We start from the raw sequence: 22,827 nt of genomic DNA on the forward strand, positions 1-22,827 counted from the left end.
CATGTTCATGCTTGATGTTGTCCAGCTGTAATATGCCCAGGTATTTATAGGCCTCTGGCTGGTGACACTTTATTGTTTGGCCATTGGGCATATTTATGCCCTCACTTTCAATGATTTTTCCCTTCTTCAATGCCACTGTCGAACATTTGTCCAAACCAAACTCCATGCTGATATCAGTGCCAAAAAATCGGACAGTGTTAGTCAGAGACTGGATTTATTGCTGTTGTTGTTGTTGTTGCTACTACCCTCTTCTGGCCATACCTTGCCCGGAAACCGGTGACGCCATGCAAAACCGCGGCTTCGTATTGGTGGGATGTTTCCCTCCCCTGAGCTTCTAATCTTCGTGGCTTGTAAACAAGCAAAAACGTCTCTGCTGGCGATGGCGCTGCTGTTGCTGCTCCGGGTTGTGGCTCTCCTTCTCGGACACCCGGGAATCGCCCCCCTGAACCCGGCTCCCGGTGGTGAGACCTTTCAACCCACCCCTTTTTATGCTTTGCTAGAAAGAAGGGGGGGGGGGGCAAACTCCTGTCTCTGTCGCCTTCTGCAGGGCTTTCGCTTGTGACAAAGGGGAGAGGGGTAGAAATGCATGGATCAGGCTGTATCTACACTTTCAAATTAGTGCAGTTGGAGACCACTCCAGCTGCCAGGGCTCAATGCTGGGGGATCCTGCCAAGGCTCAATGCTATAGGGATCCTGGGAAATGTAGTTGAGTGAGACTCCCTGGCAGGCCCTTGTAAAGCTACATATCCCATGACTGCAGATTCCTATTCCTACCTTCCCAGCACTAGAGACAACTGAACCAGAGCAAGGCAAAGTACAATAGTTTTAGTCTCCTTGTGGAGAGATAAATAAACGTCATAAATAATCATTGTTTAGTGATATCTCCAATGATAGAAAGGAGCCCCGGTGGCGAAGTGTGTTAAAGCACTGAGCTGCTGAACTTGCAGACCGAAAGGTCCCAGGTTCAAATCCCGGGAGCGAAGTCAGCGCCCACTGTTGCTCCAGCTTCTGCCAACCTAGCAGTTCGAAAACATGCAAATATGAGTAGGTCAATAGGTACCACTCCGGCGGGAAGGTAACGGCGCTCCATGCAGTCATGCCAGTGGCCACATGACCTTGGAGGTGTCTACGGACAACGCCGGCTCTTCGGCTTAGAAATGGAGATGAGCACCAACCCCCAGAGTCAGACATGACTGGACTTAATGTCAGGGGAAACCTTTACCTTTACCTACCAAGGATAGAAATTACTTTCACCCATACCAAAAAAGGGAAACACTAAAGGATGCTTCAACTCTCATCCAGTGGCCCTTATTTCCCATGCCAGGAAGGTAATGCTCAAGATCCTGCAAGGAAGTTTCCAGTAATACATGGAGCGAGAGTTGTCCAAGCTGGGTTCAGAAAATGCAGAGGAACCAGAGACCACATTGCCAATATCTGCTGGATAATGGAGGAAGCTAGGGAGTTTCAGAAAAACATCCACTTCTGCTTTATTGACTATTCTAAAGCCTTTGACTGTGTGGGTCATAACAAACTCTGGCATGTACTTGGTGATATGGAGAGACCAAGTCCCCTTGTCTGTCTCCTGAGAAATCTGTATAAAGACCAAGTAACCACAGAAAGAACAGACCACAGAACAACAGACTGGTTCCAGATTGGGAAAGGAGTGTGGACATCAGGGCTGCATACTCTCACCCTCCCTATTCAACTTGTACGCAGAACACATCATGCAACGTGCGGGTCTTGATGAATCCAAGGCTGGAGTTAAAATTTCTGGAAGAAACATTAACAACCTCAGATATGCAGATGATACCACTCTGATGGCCGAAAGTGAGGAGGAACTGAGGAGCCTTATCACCAAAGTGAAAGAAGAAAGTGCAAAAGCTGGGTTGCAGTTAAACGTCAAGAAAACCAAGATCATGGCAACCAGACGGATTGACAACTGGCAAATAGAGGGAGAAAACGTGGAGGCAGGGACAGACTTTATATTTCTAGGTGCGAAGATTACTGCACATGCAGACTGTAGCCAGGAAATCAGAAGATGTTTACTTCTTGGGAAGAGAGCAAGGACCAACCTCGATAGAATAGTGAAAAGCAGAGACATCACATGGGCAACGAAGATCCGCATAGTCAAAGCCATGGTCTCTTCAGCCATCTACGGACACACCCCCAAGATGGAAGACAATCATCCTCGAACTACAAGGGATCGTCTAAGTAAGTAAGTAAGTATTCCCCATAGTGACCTATGGCTGCGAGAGCTGGACCATAAGGAAGGCTGAATGAAGGAAGAGAGACGCTTTTGAACTCTGGTGCTGGAGGAACATCCTGAGAGTGGCTTGGACCTTGGCAAGAGGATCCACCCAGTCCATCCTCCAGGAAATAATGCCCAATGGCTGCTCACTGGAGGGAAGGAGATTGGAGGCAAAGATGAAGTATTTTGGCCACATCATGAGAAGACAGGAAAACTTGGAAAAGATCACGATGCTGGGGAAAAGGGAAGGAAAAAGGAAGAGAGGCCGACCAAGGGCAAGATGGATGGACGGTATCCTTGAAGTGACTGGCTTGACATTGAAGGAGAGAGGGGGGGTGGTGACGGCCGACAGGGAGCTCTGGCCTGGACTGGTCCATGAGGTCACGGAGAGTTGGAAATGACTGAACAAATAAACAACACAATGCATTTACCTTTGTATTAAAAATCATCAAAACATTTAAGTGCTTTGAATGTTGCATCCTTGCCAACATTCAGCGGGCGTGTTCTTTGCTGTTTTGATTGGATGAGATACCATTTTGGATTAAATTTAGAGCAGTGGTTTTCAACTTTTTCTTCACCACAGCCCCCCTTAAATACTTTTGTGGCTACAGACCCCAATTATGTAATCTAAGGCACATGAAATAATTATTTGAATTTTCTTGTGAATATTCCTTCAGATTTAGAGAGAAGGGAATATAAATTAATCTATTGTCAAAGGATTTCATGGCTGGAATCACTGGGTCGCTGTGAGTCTTTCGGGCTGTATGGCAATGTTCCAGAAGCTTTCTCTCCAGTCGTTTCACCCACATCAATGGCAGGCATCCTCAGAGGTTGTGAGGATGCCTCCCATAGATGTGGGTGAAATGTCGGAATAGAAGGTTTTTGGAACATGGCCAAAAAGCCCGAAGGACTCACAGCAACCTATAAATTAATCTGTCAATGCACACAAATTAACAAATGGGATTCTTCTAAACAGGGATGCCCACTGTCAATGTTAATCTCTGTGATAGTGATAGAGCCTCTAGTTAATTGCATCACAGAAAATCCTAAAAGATCCTGTAATGAATTCATCAGGGGGAAAATCAATCTACCAGTTTGTTTATGTTTTTATTATCTATTTTAAAGTCACCATTATTTTTGTTTTCAAACTGTTAGACTGTAAACTTGCTCTTGCACTTTTTTCCTTGACTTCCATCTACATTCGTTCCAAAGTTTTGCTTTTTCTGCACATCCTTCCACCACTTTTCATATTGCCTTCCTCTTAGTCTAATCCTACTTTGCATATGGTATTTTCAGCACACAAGTTTAATAGTTAGGGTGATAAAATGCAGCCTTGCCTTACCTCCTTCCATAGACTTGGTAGAAATTTCTTGATAAGCTATCCATTTCTCCAGACTTGCCACTCTTTTCAGTGCTTTACTAACTTTTAAATCGGCACTACCTCAACGCATTTGTATGATTCCTCCTTTCTTCCTTTCCAGTCTCTTCACACTCCCTAAAGTATTTCTACACAGCAATATCAGAGGATAATGAATTGCTTTCTTCATTTTACGTTGTGGGATATATGGATGACCAGCGGATCTCTCAATATGACAGCACCGTGAGGTTGGAACTTCCTTGTGTTTCCTGGATGAAGAAGGTGGAGGAAGTCGATCCCTCCTACTGGAAGGATGAAACTGAGGTGTCACGGAATTCTGAACAGTTTTTCAAAGAGAACCTGGTGATTGCAAGGAATCGTTATAACCAGAGCCGAGGTAAGTACCAGCCAAGGGCAAGGAGTGGTGATCTGCCATTTCTTCCCAGGGTTAATATGGTATCTCTCTACCAGCCATGAGGAGAAAAGGGGTCCTGGCAGGAGATAAATTCCTATTTCTCCACCTCACCCCACTGATCTGTTTGCTGTCTAACTGGAAGCTGTAGAAAGTACAGGACAACGTTTTTGTAACTGCTTAGAACTGAATGGAATGGTCTACATCAGTGATAATCTGAGCAAGCCACAACAGCCAGATTTACTGTGTGTTGTCGAAGGCTTTCATGGCCGGAATTACAGGGTTGTTGTGTGTTTTCCGGGCTGTGTGGCCATGTTCCAGAAGTATTCTCTCTTGATGTTTCACCCACATCTATGGCAGGCATCCTCAGAGGTTGTGAGATCTATTTGAGGTCTATATACCTCACAACCTCTGAGGATGCCTGCCGTAGATGTGAGTGAAACATCAGGAGAGAATACTTCTGGAACATGACCGTACACACAACAACCCAGCCAGATTTACCATTTTCAGTACACCATGGTGTAATAATAATAACAACAACAACAACAACAAAAACAACAGGAAAAATTCAGCTGCTATCAGGACCTCAAGATTGAACTTCAAAGACTCTGGCAGAAACCAGTACAGGTGGTCCCAGTGGTGATGGGCACACTGGGTGCCGTGCCAAAAGATCTCAGCTGGCATTTGGAAACAATAGACATTGACAAAATTACGATCTGCCGACTGCAAAAGGCCAACTTACTGGGATCTGCACGCATCATCTGAAAATACATCACACAGTCCTAGACACTTGGGAAGTGTTCAACTTGTGATTTTGTGATACGAAATCCAGCATCTCTATCTTGTTTGCTGTGTCGTACAACGTCATTGTGTCAATAACGCATGCAAAGGATCGTTACCTTGATGTGGTGCTGGGGCTTGAGCTCCTCGATGATGCCATGAGCTATACCATGCAGGGCCACTCAAGACGGGAAGGTCATGGCAGAGAAGTCAGACTAAATAAATAAATAAATAAATAATACTTTATTTATACCCCGCCACCATCTCCCAGCCGGGACTCGGGGCAGCTTACATGAGGCAGAGGCCCAAACAGCAAAAGGACAAAATAAACAACAATATAACACAAATCACAATATAAAAAGATAAAAACAGTAATACAGTAGAGCCCCTGTTATCCGAGATAAAGGGGCGGGCCCAATCTTGGATAACCGAACTGCTCAGATAGGGCGAGGGCTTGCCAAGGGACGTCTCCCTGAATCTCCCTCAGCCAGGCCCTTGCTGGAGAAAAAAAATTTCCTCCAGCAATGGCCTGGCTGAGGAAAACCCGCAGCACATTCCTCATTTCTCGGAGGGCCTGGCCAAAGGAGATCCAGGACACACTCCGTGGGCAGCAGCCCACAAGCACTGCTGCCTAGCAGCCAGAACTCAGTTAACCGGGGCTCTACTGTACAATATGAAACAAGAATATTATAAAAGTTAAAAAACAGACAACTGGATAGATACTCTAGTGTGATGAAATGACACCTCATCACACTAGAATATCTATCTATTTAGTATTTACTGTATTTTTACCCTGCTCTATCTAACCCCAAAGGAGACTCAGAGTGGCTTCCAAATTGGCAATAATTCAATGCCATACAAACATAAACATATAAATGCAGTATACACATACATTAAAATCCGTAAAAATTTAAAAACATAATATATCAATACATTAAAATCACTATTAAAGTCATAATACGTGGGGCTGCCTTTGAAGACGGCCCGGAAACTACAATTAGTACAACGCTCGGCAGCCAGGCTTCTAACTGGAGCGAATTACAGGGCGCGTTCAACGCCTCTGTTTAAGGAGCTCCACTGGCTGCCGTTTATTTTCCGGGCCCAATTCAAGGTGCAGGTTATCACCTACAAAGCCCTAAACGGTTTGGGACCCACCTACCTTAGAGACCGCATCTCCCCCTATGAACCCACACGTTCTCTTCGCTCGTTGGGGGAGGCCCTCCTCTCGCTCCCACCACCCTCGCAGTCGCGGTTGGTGGGGACGAGAGAGAGGGCCTTCTCCGTCGTGGCCCCTCGGCTTTGGAACTCGCTCCCTAGAGAGATCAGGCAGGCCCCTACCATCCTCTCCTTCCGGAAGAGCCTAAAAACCTGGCTCTTCCAAAAGGCCTTCGATGATTAATCGTTGTAGGTTCGATTTATCTGCCCATTCAACAATAGCTCCATCGTTGATGTTTTGCCATTATTACATTGCCCTTTATTGACTATTTTAGCTGTGAAACTACCTCTCCCCATTTTGAAATATTCTGCACTTTGGGCCAGATCCGTGTATTAGTCTCCTGTTTTTAACATTTTATGCTGTATGTTGATTTTTATGACTGTTTTATTGATGCTGATGTTTTATTGTGGGATATTTGTTTTATTGTCTTGTTGCTGTTATTATATTGTTGTGTCGGGCAAGGCCCCATGTAAGCCGCCCCGAGTCCCTTCAGAGAGATAGGGCGGGGGTATAAAAATAAAGGTATTCTTATTATTATTATTATTATTATTATTATTATTATTATTATTATTATTATTATTATTGTCCAGGAGCCATTACAGTCGTGTTGCAATTACTTTATAGCTGCCTATTGTACTAACTAATTTCCGAAAACTTGGACCCACAGCCAGGTTTTTGGATTCTTTCTAAAGGCCAGGAAGGAGGAAGCTGATCTGATTTCACTGGAAAGGGAGTTTCACGGCCGAGGGGCCACCACTAAGACCCTGTCTCTTGTCCCCACCAACTGCACCCACAAAGGAGGTGAGATGGAGAGCAGAGCCTCCCCAGAAGATCTTAGTCTCCGAGGTGGTTCATAGGGGAAGATCAGTTTGGACAGGTAGGCTGGGCCAGAACCATTTAGGGCTTCAAAGTCTAAAGCCAGCACTTGGCTGAACAACCTGGCTGTTGCCTGTTGGGCTACTTGAAGCTTCTGAACAGTCTTTCTCACGGCCGTTGATATGTATGTAAATAAAATGTCATCATTTGTGTCAAATTCAGTCTTTGGCTCTGGCAAAACAATGGAAATTGGACAATATTCTGATGAAAGAACAATGGCTGAGGAAATTGAAAAGCATATATGACATGGACAAATTAACTTTTCTCCTGAAGGAAATTAGAGGAAAACATATTAGAGCGACAAACTGAAACAAACTGGAAAATTATATGAACAACATAATGACATAAGACAAATGGACCAGGACATTTTCCAAAACTTTATACATAGAAATTTACCATAAAGGAAAAGAATGGAAGTTTAATGTATGGTTTGTTCCCCTCTTCCCTAACCCCTCTCCCTAATGTTTCTTTCCCTCCACACTTCCCCCTACCCCTTTTCTTTTTTCTTTCCTTTCCCTAACACTTCCTTTTACCCTTCTAATTCCACTCCTCACATCCTCTCCCTGCCCTGTATTCCATGTTTTTAATACTTCTACTGTAATCACAAACCCCTTCAATAAAAATTATATAAAATAGAAGCTTCTGAACAGTCTTCAAAGGCAACCCCACATAGAGTGCATTGTAGTAGTCTATTTGAAATATAACAAGAGTGTGGATCACCGTGGCCAAGTCTGACTTCTGAAGGTATAGGCGCAACTGGAGCACAAGTTTACATTGTATGAAAGCTCCCCTGGCCACCACCGAGACCTGGGGTTCCAGGCTGCGAGCCTGTGACTTCAGGAAAAGTGTAACCACGTCCAGCACAGGCTGTAGCCCTATACCTTGTTCAGCCTTCCGACTGACCAGGAGTACCTCTGTCTTGTCTGGATTCAATTTCAATTTGTTCACCCACATCCAGATTGTCACACCTATCCACTTAAATCCTGTGGCTGCCTTCTACAGAATTCTGGGATTTGTATTTTAGGGAGAGGCATTTAAACTGCTCAGCAGAGACACTCTGGACTTCACTAAACTACAATGGGATTTAAAGTGAATTGAAACTCTAGTATGAAAATTTCTATAAGCAGGAATGGAGAAGTACAAAAATTTTCCTAAAATTTCTGAATAGGAAGTGACTGCCTCCACTTCCTGTTGCTTAAAAAGCCTTCCATGAACATAAAATGACCAGGAATGCCTAAAAACCTGGTGAAAATGATGGCAGTAAAGAAATATCAATACTTGTTTACAGAGAATAAAGCTCTAGATTTCGTCCCTGCTCACAAAACAATATATAGGATGCGTGGGGAAGGTGTGCCAGGAAATTCAATTTGGATGGAAAAGAAAATAGACAAAAGAAGAATTGCTATATTAGGGAGAAGAATTCCTAAAAACTATTTCTTATATGTGAGCATGACCCATCCTGAGAAAGGAGATTCATTATTTTCTTCCTTCCCAGACAAAGGGTTTTAAGGTACTAACTGTAAATGTAGTTGGTTAAGCAACCAAACCCAAAGGGTGCTTCTCTCCAAGGGTTCTTCCTCTTCATCTCAGAAAGAAATGACTAGTGAAGTGGGTTCAGTCCTGGGCCCAATACTGATCAATGTATTTATTAATGACTTGAATGAAAGTTTAGAGGGCATGCTTACCATGTTTGCAGATGACACCAAATTAGGACAGGATCAGAATTCAAAATGACATTAACAGATTAGAGAGCTATGCCAAAACTAACAAAATGAGTTTCAGCAAGGACAAATGTAAGATACTACACTTAGGCAGAACATAATGAAATGCAAAGACACAGGATGGGTGATGTCTGGCTCACAACAGGGAGTCTTCATAGACAACAAGCTGAAGATGACCCAACAGTGTGATGCAGCAGCAAAAAAAAAGCCAATGGGATTTTGGGCTGCATCAAAAGGAGTATAGTGTCTAGATCAAGGGAAGTTATGGTGCCTCTGTATTCTGCTTTGATTATGTTGGGAATGGAAGAGCCGTTAAGTTCTAATCAACCCTCTTTATGAGGTAAATTCCCATTAAAATAGTAGGGTAAAGAATTGCAGCAGCTTGAGACTTGCCAGTGTGAGTTTGGAAGGCTTCTGCATCATCAGGAAGGCAAAAGGGATGCAAAGTTAGCTTCAAAGTTTAAAATCATTTATTGAGGTAAAAAGAAATCCATTGAAGGATAGAAAAGGTTAGGACCTATCTAGCTAGTCTGTCCTGATCTAACACACATAGACGGATTAAAATAACAAAGCTCTATAGATAACTACATCTTGACTAATAGAGGACAGAGGTGCATCCTCTCTGGAACAAAGCAGGAAGCTGGAATGGTGGTCAACTCCATGGGTCTGGTCGCTTCTTCTCTAGGGCCATAAACATTCCAAAGGACCAAATTGGGGAAGTTACATCAGAGCCCTAGGAGAGATTACATTTCTATGAACATTTAGGTCAGGGTGGGCTGACCTAAATAGGATGGGAACCAGGAAACAATGGTGAATCCTATCTAGGCATGTTTTGGAAACGGGGAAAGGATTCCCTCAATCTAACTCTATCATCTATCTGACTACATTTAGACTTGAGTAGTCCAGGATGAATCCCAACAGATTAGACCTCACCTGGAATACTGTGTCCAATTCTGGGCACCACAATTCAAAAGACGGATGTACTCTAAGCTGGAAGGTGTCCAGAGAAGGGCAACTGAACTAATCAAAAATCTGGAGACTATAAATCCCTCTGAGGAGTGTCTTAAAGAGCTGGGTTTGTTTAACCTGCAGAAGAGAAGACATGAGAGCCATGTATCAATATGTGGAAAGGTGTCATAGGGAAGAAAGAGCAGACTTGTCTTCTCCTGCCCTGGAGACTAGGACTCGGAGCAATGGGTTCAAATGACAGGACAGGAGAACATCAGGAAGGACTTCCTGACTGTATGAGCTGTTCAGCAGGGAACTCTCTGCCTCAGAGTCTGGTGGAAGCTCCTTTCTTGGAAACTTTTAAACAGAGGCTGGGTGGCCATCTGTCAGGGGTACTTTGATTGTGCTTTTCCTGCATGGCAGGGGGTTGGACTAATAATAATAATAATAATAATAATAATAATAATAATAAGAAGAAGAAGAAGAAGAAGAAGAAGAAGAAGAAGTTTATTTATATCCCGCCTCCATCTTCCCCCGAAGGGGACTTGGGGCAGCTTACAGCAAAATCAAATACAAAGCAGTGCTAACATATGAAACATCAAAGAACAATAACAAAACCAATAACAAAATATACACAATAACCGGGGGGGGGGGGGGGATGACTAGATGGCCCATGCAGTCTCTTCCAACTCTATGATTCCATGATTCTATGAAGAAATATTTGGGCAAGAAGGGGAAAGTAACCTCTGCAAGAAGGCAGGGAGCAGAAAAAACATTGCTGCATGAAGATCAATGGCTCTCTGAAATCCCATGAGGCAAGGCAGGAGATAAATATTTTAATAAATACATTATATCTCAGGATTATTAACCATTAAACACTGGGCAGTTTGTAATGTTTCACGCTTTCTTAGAATGTGGTTGCCTTTCCCCCTCCCTAGAAAAAAAAATCCTGCTGTTTCTGAGAAATTTCAAATCTGCCCCTTGTGGTCACAAGGAAGGTGGTGGATGCCTCTAATCTTGTCTGAACCCCCACCGCCCCTGTATTTCTCTTTCAGGGAAAAGGGGAGAAATCACCAAAGAAGAATTCAAACGTATAGCCAACTCCTGTAGGGAAAAGGCTCACAAGGCTAAAGCTCAAAATGAGCTCAGGCTTGCCAGGAACATAAAAAACAACAAAAAAGGCTTTTTTGCTTACGTTGGTAGAAAAAGGAAGAACAAGGAGGCGATAGGGCCACTGCGAGGAGAAAATGGGGTGATGATGACAAGGGACAGGGAAAAGGCAGAACTACTTAATGCCTTCTTTGCCTCAGTCTTCTCACAAAAAGAAAGCTATCTTCAACCTCAGCAACATGAAATGGACGAAGGATTGGGGGAAATCCAACCCCAAATAGGGAAACAAGTTGTCCAGGAACACCTGGCCACTCTAAATGAATTCAAGTCCTCAGGGCCAGATCAGCTACATCCAAGAGTATTGAAGGAACTAGCAGAAGTTATTTCAGAACCACTGGCAATTATCTTTTAGAGTTCTTGGAGAACGGGAGAAGTCCCAGCAGATTGGAGGAGGGCGAATGTGGTCCCTATCTTCAAGAAGGGAAAAAAGAACGACCCAAACAATTACCGTCCGGTCAGCCTCACATCGATACCAGGCAAAATTCTGGAAAAGATCATTAAGGAAGTGGTCTGCGAACACTTAGAAACAAATGCGGTCATTGCTAATAGTCAACACGGATTTACCAAAAACAAGTCATGCCAAACTAATCTGATCTCTTTTTTCGATAGAGTTACGAGTTGGGTCAAAACAGGGAATGCTGTGGATGTAGCGTACCTGGATTTCAGTAAGGCCTTCGACAAAGTCCCCCACGACCTTCTGGCAAACAAACTAGTAAAATGTGGGCTAGACAAAACTACGGTTAGGTGGATCTGTAATTGGCTAAGCAGATGAACCCAAAGGGTGCTCACCAATGCATCGTCTTCATCATGGAGAGAAGTCACAAGTGGAGTGCCGCAGGGCTCCGTCCTGGGCCCGGTTCTGTTCAACATCTTTATTAACGACTTAGACGAAGGGTTAGAAGGCACGATCATCAAGTTTGCAGACGACACCAAACTGGGAGGGATAGCTAACACTCCAGAAGACAGGAGCAGAATTCAAAACGATCTTGACAAACTAGAGAGATGGGCCGAAACTAACAAAATGAAGTTCAACAGGGACAAATGCAAGATACTTCACTTTGACAGAAAAAATGGAATGCAAAGATACAGAATGGGGGACGCCTGGCTTGACAGCAGTGTGTGCGAAAAAGACCTTGGAGTCCTTGTGGACAACAAGTTAAACATGAGCCAGCAATGTGATGCGGCTGCTAAAAAAGCCAACGGGATTCTGGCCTGCATCAATAGGGGAATAGCGTCTAGATCCAGGGAAGTCCTGCTCCCCCTCTATTCTGCCTTGGTCAGACCACACCTGGAATACTGTGTCCAATTCTGGGCACCACAGTTGAAGGGAGATGTTGACAAGCTAGAATGTGTCCAGAGGAGGGCAACTAAAATGATCAAAGGTCTGGAGAACAAGCCCTATGAGGAGCGGCTTAAAGAGCTGGGCATGTTTAGCCTGCAGAAGAGAAGGCTGAGAGGAGACATGATAGCCATGTACAAATACGTGAAGGGAAGTCCTAGGGAGGAGGGAGCAAGCTTGTTTTCTGCTGCCCTGCAGACTAGGACGCGGAACAATGGCTTCAAACTACAGGAAAGGAGATTCCACCTGAACATCAGGAAGAACTTCCTCACTGTGAGAAGGGCTGTTCGGCAGTGGAACTCTCTTCCCCAGACTGTGGTGGAGGCTCCTTCTTTGGAGGCTTTTAAGCAGAGGCTGGATGGCTATCTGTTGGGGGTGCTTTGAATGCGATTTCCTGCTTCTTAGCGGGGGCTGGACTAGATGGCCCATGAGGTCTCTTCCAACTCTACTATTCTATGATTCTAGGGTTTCACACCCTGCAGCAGATGTACGGCTGTGACCTGAGGAAAGATGGGAGCAAAGGAGGATATCGACAGTATGCCTACGATGGGAAGGACTTCATCAGTTTTGACAAGGAGACCCTCACTTGGACGGCAGCTGATGGGGCAGCCCAGAAAACCAAGAGGAAGTGGGATGCTCAATCAATGCGCAACCAGTACCTTAAGGCTTACCTGCAGGAGACCTGCATTGAGTGGCTGAAGAAGTACCTGGACTACGGCAAGGAGACACTGCTGAGGACAGGTGAAGGGGGTGTCACCAAGAGCTTGACGGGGGGGGGGGGAGCGGGAGGGGAGGGATAAGTAGAAAAATAATATAGTGGAGTTAGAGAGGGGGAGTGGACTTTGCTCCGTGCAGGACACTTGATCCTGTTTCGTATTAGGAAGCCTCCAAACATAACAGCCTCCATGATATGGTCCACCCTCTCTGTCAGAAAATGAAACACAAAATCCAAGTATTGAGGAAAGGAAAGAAGAGGAAGGAAAAGAAAGGAAACGTGGCAGCACCAAATGTAAGTTTGCAACATTTACCAATTGATCAGAATGGTCAAGTTTTTCTTGGGAGGGGCGGGCACAGAAGTAGCTGAAGATTGTTGAAGATAGGAAGATAGGGGTCCTTCCCCAGGTAGCCCAAACAAGGGCACTCACCCTTCTTGGCATTGGGAAAGGCCCTGTGCTGATTCTGGTATTATTTTGCAGAGACACCAGAAGTGATGGTGACCCGGAAGGTAGACCACGATGGGATGGAAACCTTGATCTGTCAGGTGGGGGGCTTCTACCCGAAGGACATTGACATTGAGTGGACAAGGGATGGGGAGGTCTGGCAGCAAGATACCTTCCATGGCCTTGTATCCCCCAACTCGGATGGGACGTACTACACCTGGAAAAGTATCAAGGTGGACCCCAAGGACAGGGGCCGCTACAAATGCCACGTGGAGCATGATGGCCTTCTGAAACCAGTAGACTTGGCCTGGGAGGAGCCTGGTGAGTAATTTGAGGAAAGGCGGGTTCCAGGGGATGAAAATAAGCAAAAGGATTATCAGATGCATCAGAACTGGAGTTTTGAAGGCAGAGTAGTACCCCAGACTCTGCTATCAGAACTCCAGCTGTAGAGACTGTACACAATACAGGTTGATTATCTCTTATCCGGTGTGACGGCGTGAGTGGCGCCATCTATATGTCGAACTGTCAGTTGCAAGATTTGAATTGTATCATGCCTGATTTTGCCTTTACCCTGTAAATGTTGTTGGATTGATTGGTTATTTATAGCTGTCAATCAATGTTGTTTGCACCAGTTATATTGCTTCCTCAGCTCAATTGTTTGGCTCCACCCTTTCCTGGAGTGGGTCAGTGTTTCCTTTTTCATTCCACCATCAAGCTTTCTATCAGATAGACGCAAGAGAGGGACTTAGCTCTAAAAGCCCTTGATTAAGTTACCTCTCAGCACCAATTCTGAGGTTCTTACCCTTGAGGAGTCTCAAGCGCCTTCAAATCAGTCCTTTGGCAATAGAGGAAGACTGTGTCTTCAAACATAGGTCATTTGGACTGAGGCTGAGGATTGCTCCGGCATTCACAGCCATTGAGAAAGAGGGACCTGGAAAAGCTTCTCAGCTGCAGAACTCCTTGGACTTAAGACAACCAAAGACTGTAACGTATATTTTCCTTTACCCCTTTGAAACTTCCAGCTTATTGGGATAACCTTTTGTGAACAATAAAACCAGTTTTGAGTTATCTACAGTGTTTTGGTCCTTGGGAGTTCCAGTTTCCCTAAAGGAGGGCAAGAAGCAATCCCCTGGGGAAAGATGTCACGTCCATGCCTCTTTCGCTAAGAGCTATAGCCCCAGGCACAATGGCACAGGCTGTAAATTTACATTCCCTACCCTATGCAAAGATGTATTTATCCCTCTCATCCTGAGTGGCTGTGATACATTTGTAAATGTTTACATTATTTGATGCAGATATGCCAGCAAAACACGATACACAAAGCTTATTATTTCAATGTATTGTCGAGGGCTTTCATGGCCGGAATCACTGGGTCGCTGTGAGTCTTTCAGGCTGTATGTCCATGTTCTGGATCATGGCCATACTGCCCGAAAGACTCATAGTGTTGTCGACCGCACTTTGGGGGATCGGGCCCTTAAGGAGAGACCCGACCCGGTCCTGAGGGAACGGACCTTGGCGAAGCCAAAAGGAGAATATAAGCCGCAATACAACCTGAAGCCTGAAATGAAGAAGGTCCGCCAAGTTGAAGGAAAATCCGCCAAGGAGTTTTTATTGAGCAATTCAGCTGAAAAGGACGCTAATAGCGATCATTCAATCTACTAGCGTAACATATGTTTCAAATAAAGCCATATTTATACAATGTTTCGGTCTGACAGCCCTTTGAATTTCCCGCCCCGCTTCCCTGCCCATCTGATCGTGGATAGGCTGAGAGGTTGAACGAGGCGGGCTTTCGTTTCCCGCCTTGCTCTGCTGGCCCAATGGGGAGCCGCTTTTTGTCCCCCCTCGGGCCAATCAGAGGGGAGGAGGCGGGAGCTATTGAAACAATGAAGTGACCGGATAGATTAATCCTGACCCGGCCGATTTCTAAAGGAATTAATGGCACCCATCAAGGGTGTCCGGGGTCCTGTCACGTTCACAGATTTTAGATATGCCTTGGGGTGTCAGACGGGAAGTGGTGATGGGTGGTGATGAGCCGTCATTGACGGCCCCACAGGGTGCCTTCCTGCGGCGTCCTGGCCTGGGATATGACAATGTTTGCCTTGGGGGTGAGTCACCTTTAGGAATTTGGGTGACTCGCCCTATATTGTCCATGCGATCGGAATGAGATTGGATTAAACTGTGGCAGATTATCCTTTTGTTTTTGGGAAGGGAGGTCTGGGTCATGGGGCTAAGGTTCACGTGGGGGTCATAATATTTCCCATTTGATTTCATGATTTGACAATTATATGGGATAGAATGAAAATTAAAATAAAGTTGGAACATAAACCCTGCTGGGAAGAATACATATTTTCCAGGGATCCCAAAGAGTACAAATACATATAGGCAGATAGATAGATTTCAAGGAAATAAGGGAGAATCCATAAAGGTGGGTGACATTGCATAAAGGGGAATCATGAATGATATAAGCAATAGAAAACATTTGATAAGGACGAAGTTCACAACATCTGGGGAACCCGATATGGAAATTCATAGGAGTGGAGTTCTAGCAGCATGATTTCACAATTCATGAAGTTAGCCCAACGATTAGAAATTCATACAACAGTGAGTCATGAGAGTGTCCAAGTACATAGAATATGAAAATTCACAAATACATGAGGAAAAAGAGTTCATCTGTGATGGGAGGAATTCGTAGAGATGGCATGGGGAAGAGGCACATGTGGGTTGCAGTCTTTGGAAGTATAGGATTTCATAAGTCCAGGGGTAGGTCTGGGGAAGAGTGTTCTTCTCCTTCATAAAATCATGAAAAGTATGAATGAAACGTGGAGGGCATCCGTCCGGGCACCCCCTGGCAGCTGCAGAGAGGGTAAGGGTACTTGGAGAACTATGTTTCCCCAGCGAGAGAGCGATCCCCCATCCCTAGTTCACAGAAAGGGGCTAGGGATCTCTTAAACCCATTCCGCGGGGAGAGGAAAGTCCGGGATAAGGCAGCAGTTTAGCTTGAAAGGAGCCGTCGGTCCCGTTTGACAGTCAGCTGTTGAGGTGCCGAAAACCGGACCGATTTCGGTTCCGTTGGTTGTCTTCGAGTCAGGAGCCTTAGAAAGGGTTAGGACTAAAAGAGGAGCGTTCTAGGGGTAATTTTGATAGAGATATGAGCTGATTTATATCGACCGCCATGTTAATCTATGGCGGAGAAATCTCAGCCGGAGTTAAAGGGACGAGAGAGAGAGAGATTTCATGCAAAGGAAGGAGTCAGAGAAAAGATACAAAATAACCAGATAGAGAGTGTTATTGTTAAAATAAATGCTACTTTTATTGGGGGATTTTGTTACATAGTTCAGGGAAGGGGAAAGTGAAGAAAAAAAGTCTTTTAATAATAGTCTGCTGCGGTCCCGCTTCGTTCCTTTTGTTGAGCAATCTGCGGAACTCTCTGCTGGGTTTTTTGATTAAAATAAAAGCCGGGGTGACTGTCATCAATAGCAACCCACTTATTATTTCACCTTGTTTAATTTTTTTAAAATCAAATATATCCTGAGAGGCTTAAAAATAAATTGATTTCATAGTTTCTTGCTGATGAGCTATTGGGTTTAATATGCAAAGAAAAAGGAAGGGCAGGCGCAGATAGGATTTGTCCAAGTAGGTGCTGGCTGCTCTTCTACCCCTCACAGGCCAGAGCAAAGGCAGATAAGACATGGAGGAGGCTCTTTTTGTTGGGAATCACCCTGGGCTACTCAAGTCTAGATGTAGTCAGTTAGATGATAGAGTTAGATTGAGGGAATCCTTTTCCCGTTTCCAAAGCATGCCGAGACAGGCTTTACTGTGTTTCACTCTATCCTGTGTAGTCACGTCCCTTACTTTGAAGTTAGTAGAAATGTGAATCTTTAGGGACACTAACTTCTCATTGGTCAGAATGTCTTTTATGGCCCCAATAAACTGGACCATGAGGTTGGAACCATTTTGGTTCTCTCTTATCCCTTGGTTCTTCCAGCTAACAAGCAGCATCTTGCTGTCTCCCCTGGCAAGATGTAACTGTTTAGATGTTTGTTATTTTTCCTTAGAAACCAGTCTAGAGTAGACTAGACAGCTCCCAAGCCTTTCTATCTACACTGGAATTCTTTTTACCTGAATAAATGTTTTTGAACTTTTACTGAGACACTGCAGTCCATTGCCATCCTAAGCTGAAAGACTTCTCTTTGCTCACCCCGTGTAAGTAACTGTTGCATTTGAAAGCGTTTGCTTTTGCTACTCTGCTGCATTTTGGTGGAATCTCCCCCAGAGAGGGTTAAATTGAATCTAACCACTCAGAGATTACAACACTTTCTCCACCTGCTGAGGCCAAGGTTTAATGGGAGAGCTACACCTGGTTGCTCTTCTAATATGGCCACTTCCAATTCCAGTTCTGCAAACTTGACAGGTGATTGTGAGGACTGGTTTCTCACACGTACTTTAGCTCTTTCTCCATCTATAATCTGATCCATAAAGGGTTTGATATAGGGATTTCCTTTTAATTCTTTTGTTCATCTCCATTTTACCTTCAGCCTCCAAATTGGGACTCATCCTTGGGTGTGCCATGGGGATTCTCCTTCTGAGTACTGGGATTGCTGTGTATTTCAGTGAGTAAATTCTGAATGCATTTCCTTGTGGGGAAGAGGCGTTCTGTGGTTGTGTGGGTGGGTGGGTGGGGGTTATTTTCCTTTTGAGGACTCTCTCTACCTTTGAAGGGAAGGTTAAGCTTTGCCGACATCTTGGAGGCATGGACTTCTCCATTTGCCTTATCTTATTCCACATCATGAGCACAGGTCTCAGCCTGTTGCCAGGGAAGGTTTCCCATTTTGCTAATGTCTTTGCTGGAGAGACCGAAAGGCGTTGTCGAAGGCTTTCATGGCCGGGATCACAGGGTTGTTGTATGTTTTCCGGGCTGTATGGCCATGTTCCAGAAGTATTCTCTCCTGACGTTTCGCCCACATCTATGGCAGGCATCCTCAGAGGTTGTGAGGTATATGGAGAAACTAAGCAAGGAAGGTTTATATATTTGTGGAAAGTCCAGGGTGAGAGAAGAACTCTTGTCAGTTGGAGGCCAGTGTGAATGTTGTAGTTAATTACCTTGATCAGCATTGAATAGCTTCATCTCCTGGCTTCTTCCTGCCTGGGAGTATCCTTTGAACAAAGGATACCCCCAGGCAGGAAGAAGCCAGGAGATGAAGCTATTCAATGCTGATCAAGGTAATTAGCTGATCAAGGTAATTAGTCGTTAGCTGCCCCTGATTCATTGATATCTGGAACTCCTCTGTTTTCAGAGTGTTGCTTCTTATTTACTGTTCTGATTTTTGAGTTTTTTTAATACTGGAAGCCAGATCCAACAAATGCTACTTTCAGCAAAGGACAAGAGGGATCCTCTCTCCTCTGCAGGAGTCTACCATGTACCATGTAGCTGTAGACAAGTCTACAGAGGGATCACTAAAGGCAGCATTGCCCAAACACGAGTCAAAGAACATGAAAGGCACTGAAGACTCACTCAACCAGAGAAATCAGCCATAGCTGATACAAGAGACCGAAAGGCCTCCGTCCCTGTGGAAGGAGGAAGAGGAGGGTGTGTGGTCTTCTTTATCAGAGAATGAAATTGTGTTGATCCCTGAGAGTCACCTTTAACTCCCCGATTCTGTCTCTGCAGTAAAATGGCAACATGATCGCAGAATAACTTCAAGATGTCAATATGGATGCCAAGCAGCTTCAAGTGAGTGTTGCCTTCCCCATTGCATGTTTACTCCAGATGGGTGAGGTGGGCATTTGACTGAAATGGATTGAATTGAGACATACATCCAAGACTGTTCCCAAAGCTGCAGTGAAGCCAATAGCACTGAACGTAGCTATCCAGCCCTCAGCATGGAAAAGAACAATGGAAACATAAATGGTTTTCAGTCAGTCTGTACCCCTAGTAGGTAGATCCCAAAGAGAGACATCTGGCCCCAGGGGTCAAGTGCAGAGTCAGCCAGGCTGAGGGAGAGAGCTGTACTTTTATCGGTTTATATCCCAAATTCTTATCTGCAGAAAAACATCAAGATGAAGCAATGGGAATGTATTTATTTATTTATTTACAATATTTGTATTCCGCCCTTCTTTCTCACCCCGAAGGGGACTCAGGGCAGATCACAATGTACACATACATGGCAAACATTCAATGCCATATTTATTTATTTATTATTTATTTACAGTATTTATATTCCACCCTTCCTTTTCACCCCGAAGGCGGCTCAGGGCGGATTACAATGAACATATATATGGCAATCATTCAATGCCATCAGACAAACAACATACAGTATAGACACACACAGAGGCATTTAACATTTCCAGCTTCACGATTCTGGCCACAGGGGGAGCTGTTGCTTCACCGTCCACTAGTGACTGTACTTCCTCATTCCTTTCCGGCATGTTGCTGGCAGTTTGATGGTATTGTAAATTAGTTAAATTAGCCTCACGCATAAAGCGTACCTAAATTTCCTACTTGACAGATGCAACTGTCTTTCAGGCTGTATAGGTAAACAGCAAGCTGGGCTATTTAATCGTCGGGGGCTTAACCCGACGTGGGCTTCAAACTCATGATCTCGGTCAGTAGTGATTTATTGCAGCTGGTTACTAGCCAGCTGCACCATAGCCCGGCCCATATGAACATACAGACAGAGACGAAGACAGAGACACAGAGGCAATTTAACCTTCTCCAGCTTCCGGCTTCCTGAGGGTATGCTCGATTCCAGCTACAGTGGGAGCAGCTGCTTCATCATCCACTGTGATGCCATGTCCTTGGATACTTCCTCATTCGAAATGCTGCTGGACAATTTTTATGATGTCGTAAATTAGCCTCCCCACATAGTGGTACCTAAATTTCCTACTTGATAGATGCAACTACTTTCGGGTTGCAACAACGAGCAGGGCTATTTTTTATTTTAATGGTCGGGTGCTCACTCTGACACGGGCTGGCCTCGAACTCATAACCTCTTCATCATAGTGATTTATTGCAGCTGGCTACTAACCAGCCTGCACCACAGCCCAGCCCCTGTATGTACCAGTTAAATTGCACAGAGAGATGGAATCCTTCACAGCCAGTCCTTCCTTTCCTAAAAAGATTCATTAATATACTGTATTATGCACTTGTGCTTCTGGGAATGCTATTTACCCTGTTTCCCAGAAAATAAGACAGTGTCTTATATTAATTTTTGCTCCCAAAGATGTGCTAGGTCTTATTTTCAGGGCATGTCTTATTTTTTCATGAAGAAGAATTCACATTTATTGTTGAACAAAAAAAATGAACATCACAAGCCAACATAACCAAACTGTGAATCCTATCAAGAATTTCTTGTTACTGCCACTATTTCCATTAAAATCACATAGAGCAATCAGAGTGCATCAATAATATAAACATAATAAGATAAACAGATTAAGAAAAACAACTACAGTTCATGAGATATCATATCAAGACATATATTGCACTCTACTCCAGTCCATAACATATGATATTCCTGTCATTCCTGATTAATTTTCAAGATTAGAATACCCTTCCATGAAAGAGGGAAAAGGCAGCTCAGATTGTGATGTGCATTACAAGTGACAGGTGATCTTCCAGTGTACAAAAATATTGATGTACTTGCCAAATTTCAGAACCAGAAAAAGTGATTCACATGAAGAAAAATGTAATTAATTGTTTTATTTTAGAAGAGGGATCTGTAACTGCCAGAAGTCCAAGGAATGGATATCCCCATACTGGATCTTAGAAGCTTACATTCCCTTTCCATGTCATCTGCCTTTATCCCCAAATGTTTTTTTTTTACTCAAAAGGCTCCTTGTGGCATCTAAGTGGTGTGAAGAACAATTTCAGGGTTTTTGTTTGTTTAGTTTTAAAATCAAGAACATCTGGGATCTGCACTGACAGCCTCAAAGGCCCAGTTGGATGGAACAGAAAGAGGATGGAGGGGCACAGGAAACAGCTTGTGGGGTTTGCACATTGCCCAGCTCACACATACACTTAGAATTCAGGTGGATGGTCAGAGCACTTTTTTAAGGTCAATGGAAAGTGGGTTTTGCACTACAAGTCCCATCAGGCCTTAGCTATGGAAGGGTGGGAGTTGCAGGCCAGCAATGTCTACAGCAGAATGCATGCAAAGAATGGCTTCCTCTGGGTCAAGATGAACCACATTTGGAGCAAATGCTTTTTCTTTCTTCCTAAGCCATGACGCCTCCTTCCTCATTTGTCTCTCTTCCAAAAAGTAGAAATAATAATAGACCTTTCTTGAAAAATGTACCTGGTTCTCATACACTATCTGGCACACACCCAGCGAGGAAGGAGGCAGGGAAGGTAGCCACATGGAAGGTGAGGAGGCAGGAAGAGTGCATGCCTGTCGGGTTCTCTTCTCCCAGTTGTGCTGTGGGTCCGTCTTCCAAAGAAAGCACTAAGACACACGCGGGTAGATTCCAACAAGTTTTATTGTACTGAATACCAGAACCTTCTTTTGTGCCACATATATAGGGACTCTCACATACCAGAGGGTCATTGATGTTTTATGGCCGGCCTGCTTTATGGCTGGCATCTGTTCTTTGTCCGCTGAGCAGAGATGTCAAGGATTGGGGATCCTGACATCGCCTCTCCCTTCTTCCTTAGTGGCAGCTGCGGAAGAGAAAGGCACGAGAAAAGGATCTCATTCGCACAGCCAGCGCTTCTCTTGCTTTTTCTTTCCCCCTCTTCAGCGAGTGCCGTGCAAAAGGGGAAGGGAAAGATCAAGCAGCCCCTTCTCCTTCGCATTCACACAGCACTGGCCAGGAAGGCTCAGGAGAAGCTGTTTCTCCCGCTTTTTCCTTCCCCCTCTTCAGCAAGTGCAGACCAAAGGGGGAAGCGAGGGAAAAGGAGAGGGGAAAGCGTGAGCAGCACTTTCTTATTCGCACAGCACCAGCCGAGGAAGGAGAAGGGAGCCGCGGCAGCGGCGGCTCCCTCCTAGGTCTTACTTTCCGGGGAGGTCTTATATTTGGCAAGTCTCCCAAACCTGTACTAGGTCTTATTTTATGGGGATGTCTTATTTTCGGGGAAACATGGTAAGAGTAATTGGTGTAGCACATCTCACACAAGTACTAGAAGAGCATCTCCACATTCAACGCCATAGTGGGCTGGCCTTGGTGGGGCACTTACACAACCTAGAATCATAGAATCATAGAATCATAGAATAGTAGAGTTGGAAGAGACCTCAAGGGCCATCTAGTCCAACCCCCCGCTAAGAAGCAGGAAATCGCATTCAAAGCACCCCCGACAGATGGCCATCCAGCCTCTGCTTAAAAGCCTCCAAAGAAGGAGCCTCCACCACGGCCCGGGGGAGAGAGTTCCACTGCCGAACAGCCCTCACAGTGAGGAAGTTCTTCCTGATGTTCAGGTGGAATCTCCTTTCCTGTAGTTTGAAGCCATTGTTCCGTGTCCTAGTCTGCAGGGCAGCAGAAAATAAGCTTGCTCCCTCCTCCCTATCACAGTTGCTCTCCTTCTCCCACGAACACACCTACACACATAGCTAAAGCCACACTGTGCTGACCTAAGTGAGACACAGCCTTTCAAAAGGTCATGAACAGAGG

General features: G+C 44.7%; 1 protein-coding gene across 10 annotated transcripts in view; it reads left to right on the forward strand.

Annotated features, from left to right (window-relative positions):
* Positions 1-299: 299 nt before the first annotated feature.
* The window catches only part of LOC100564487 (H-2 class I histocompatibility antigen, Q9 alpha chain-like), a 29,887-nt gene continuing 7,359 nt past the window's right edge, over positions 300-22,827 (forward strand). For 4 of the 10 annotated variants that reach the window (XR_010003710.1, XR_010003711.1, XR_010003709.1 and 1 more), the window contains exons 1-6: positions 303-461; positions 3,730-4,002; positions 12,533-12,808; positions 13,264-13,548; positions 17,763-17,837; positions 18,896-18,958. Coding sequence is in view for 7 of the 10 variants with exons in the window: in XM_062972923.1 (XP_062828993.1) it covers positions 314-461; positions 3,730-4,002; positions 12,533-12,808; positions 13,264-13,548; positions 17,763-17,837; positions 18,896-18,958 (1,120 nt within the window). In the remaining 3 variants the exon portion in view is untranslated. Of the gene's footprint in view, positions 462-3,729; positions 4,003-12,532; positions 12,809-13,263; positions 13,549-17,762; positions 17,838-18,895; positions 18,959-22,827 lie in introns of all 10 variants that reach the window. The other 6 variants (XM_062972920.1, XM_062972924.1, XM_062972922.1 and 3 more) reach the window with 4 other exon arrangements.

The sequence above is a fragment of the Anolis carolinensis genome, chromosome 2, assembly GCF_035594765.1.
Source record: "Anolis carolinensis isolate JA03-04 chromosome 2, rAnoCar3.1.pri, whole genome shotgun sequence".
In the NCBI taxonomy this organism is placed as follows: domain Eukaryota; kingdom Metazoa; phylum Chordata; class Lepidosauria; order Squamata; family Dactyloidae; genus Anolis; species Anolis carolinensis.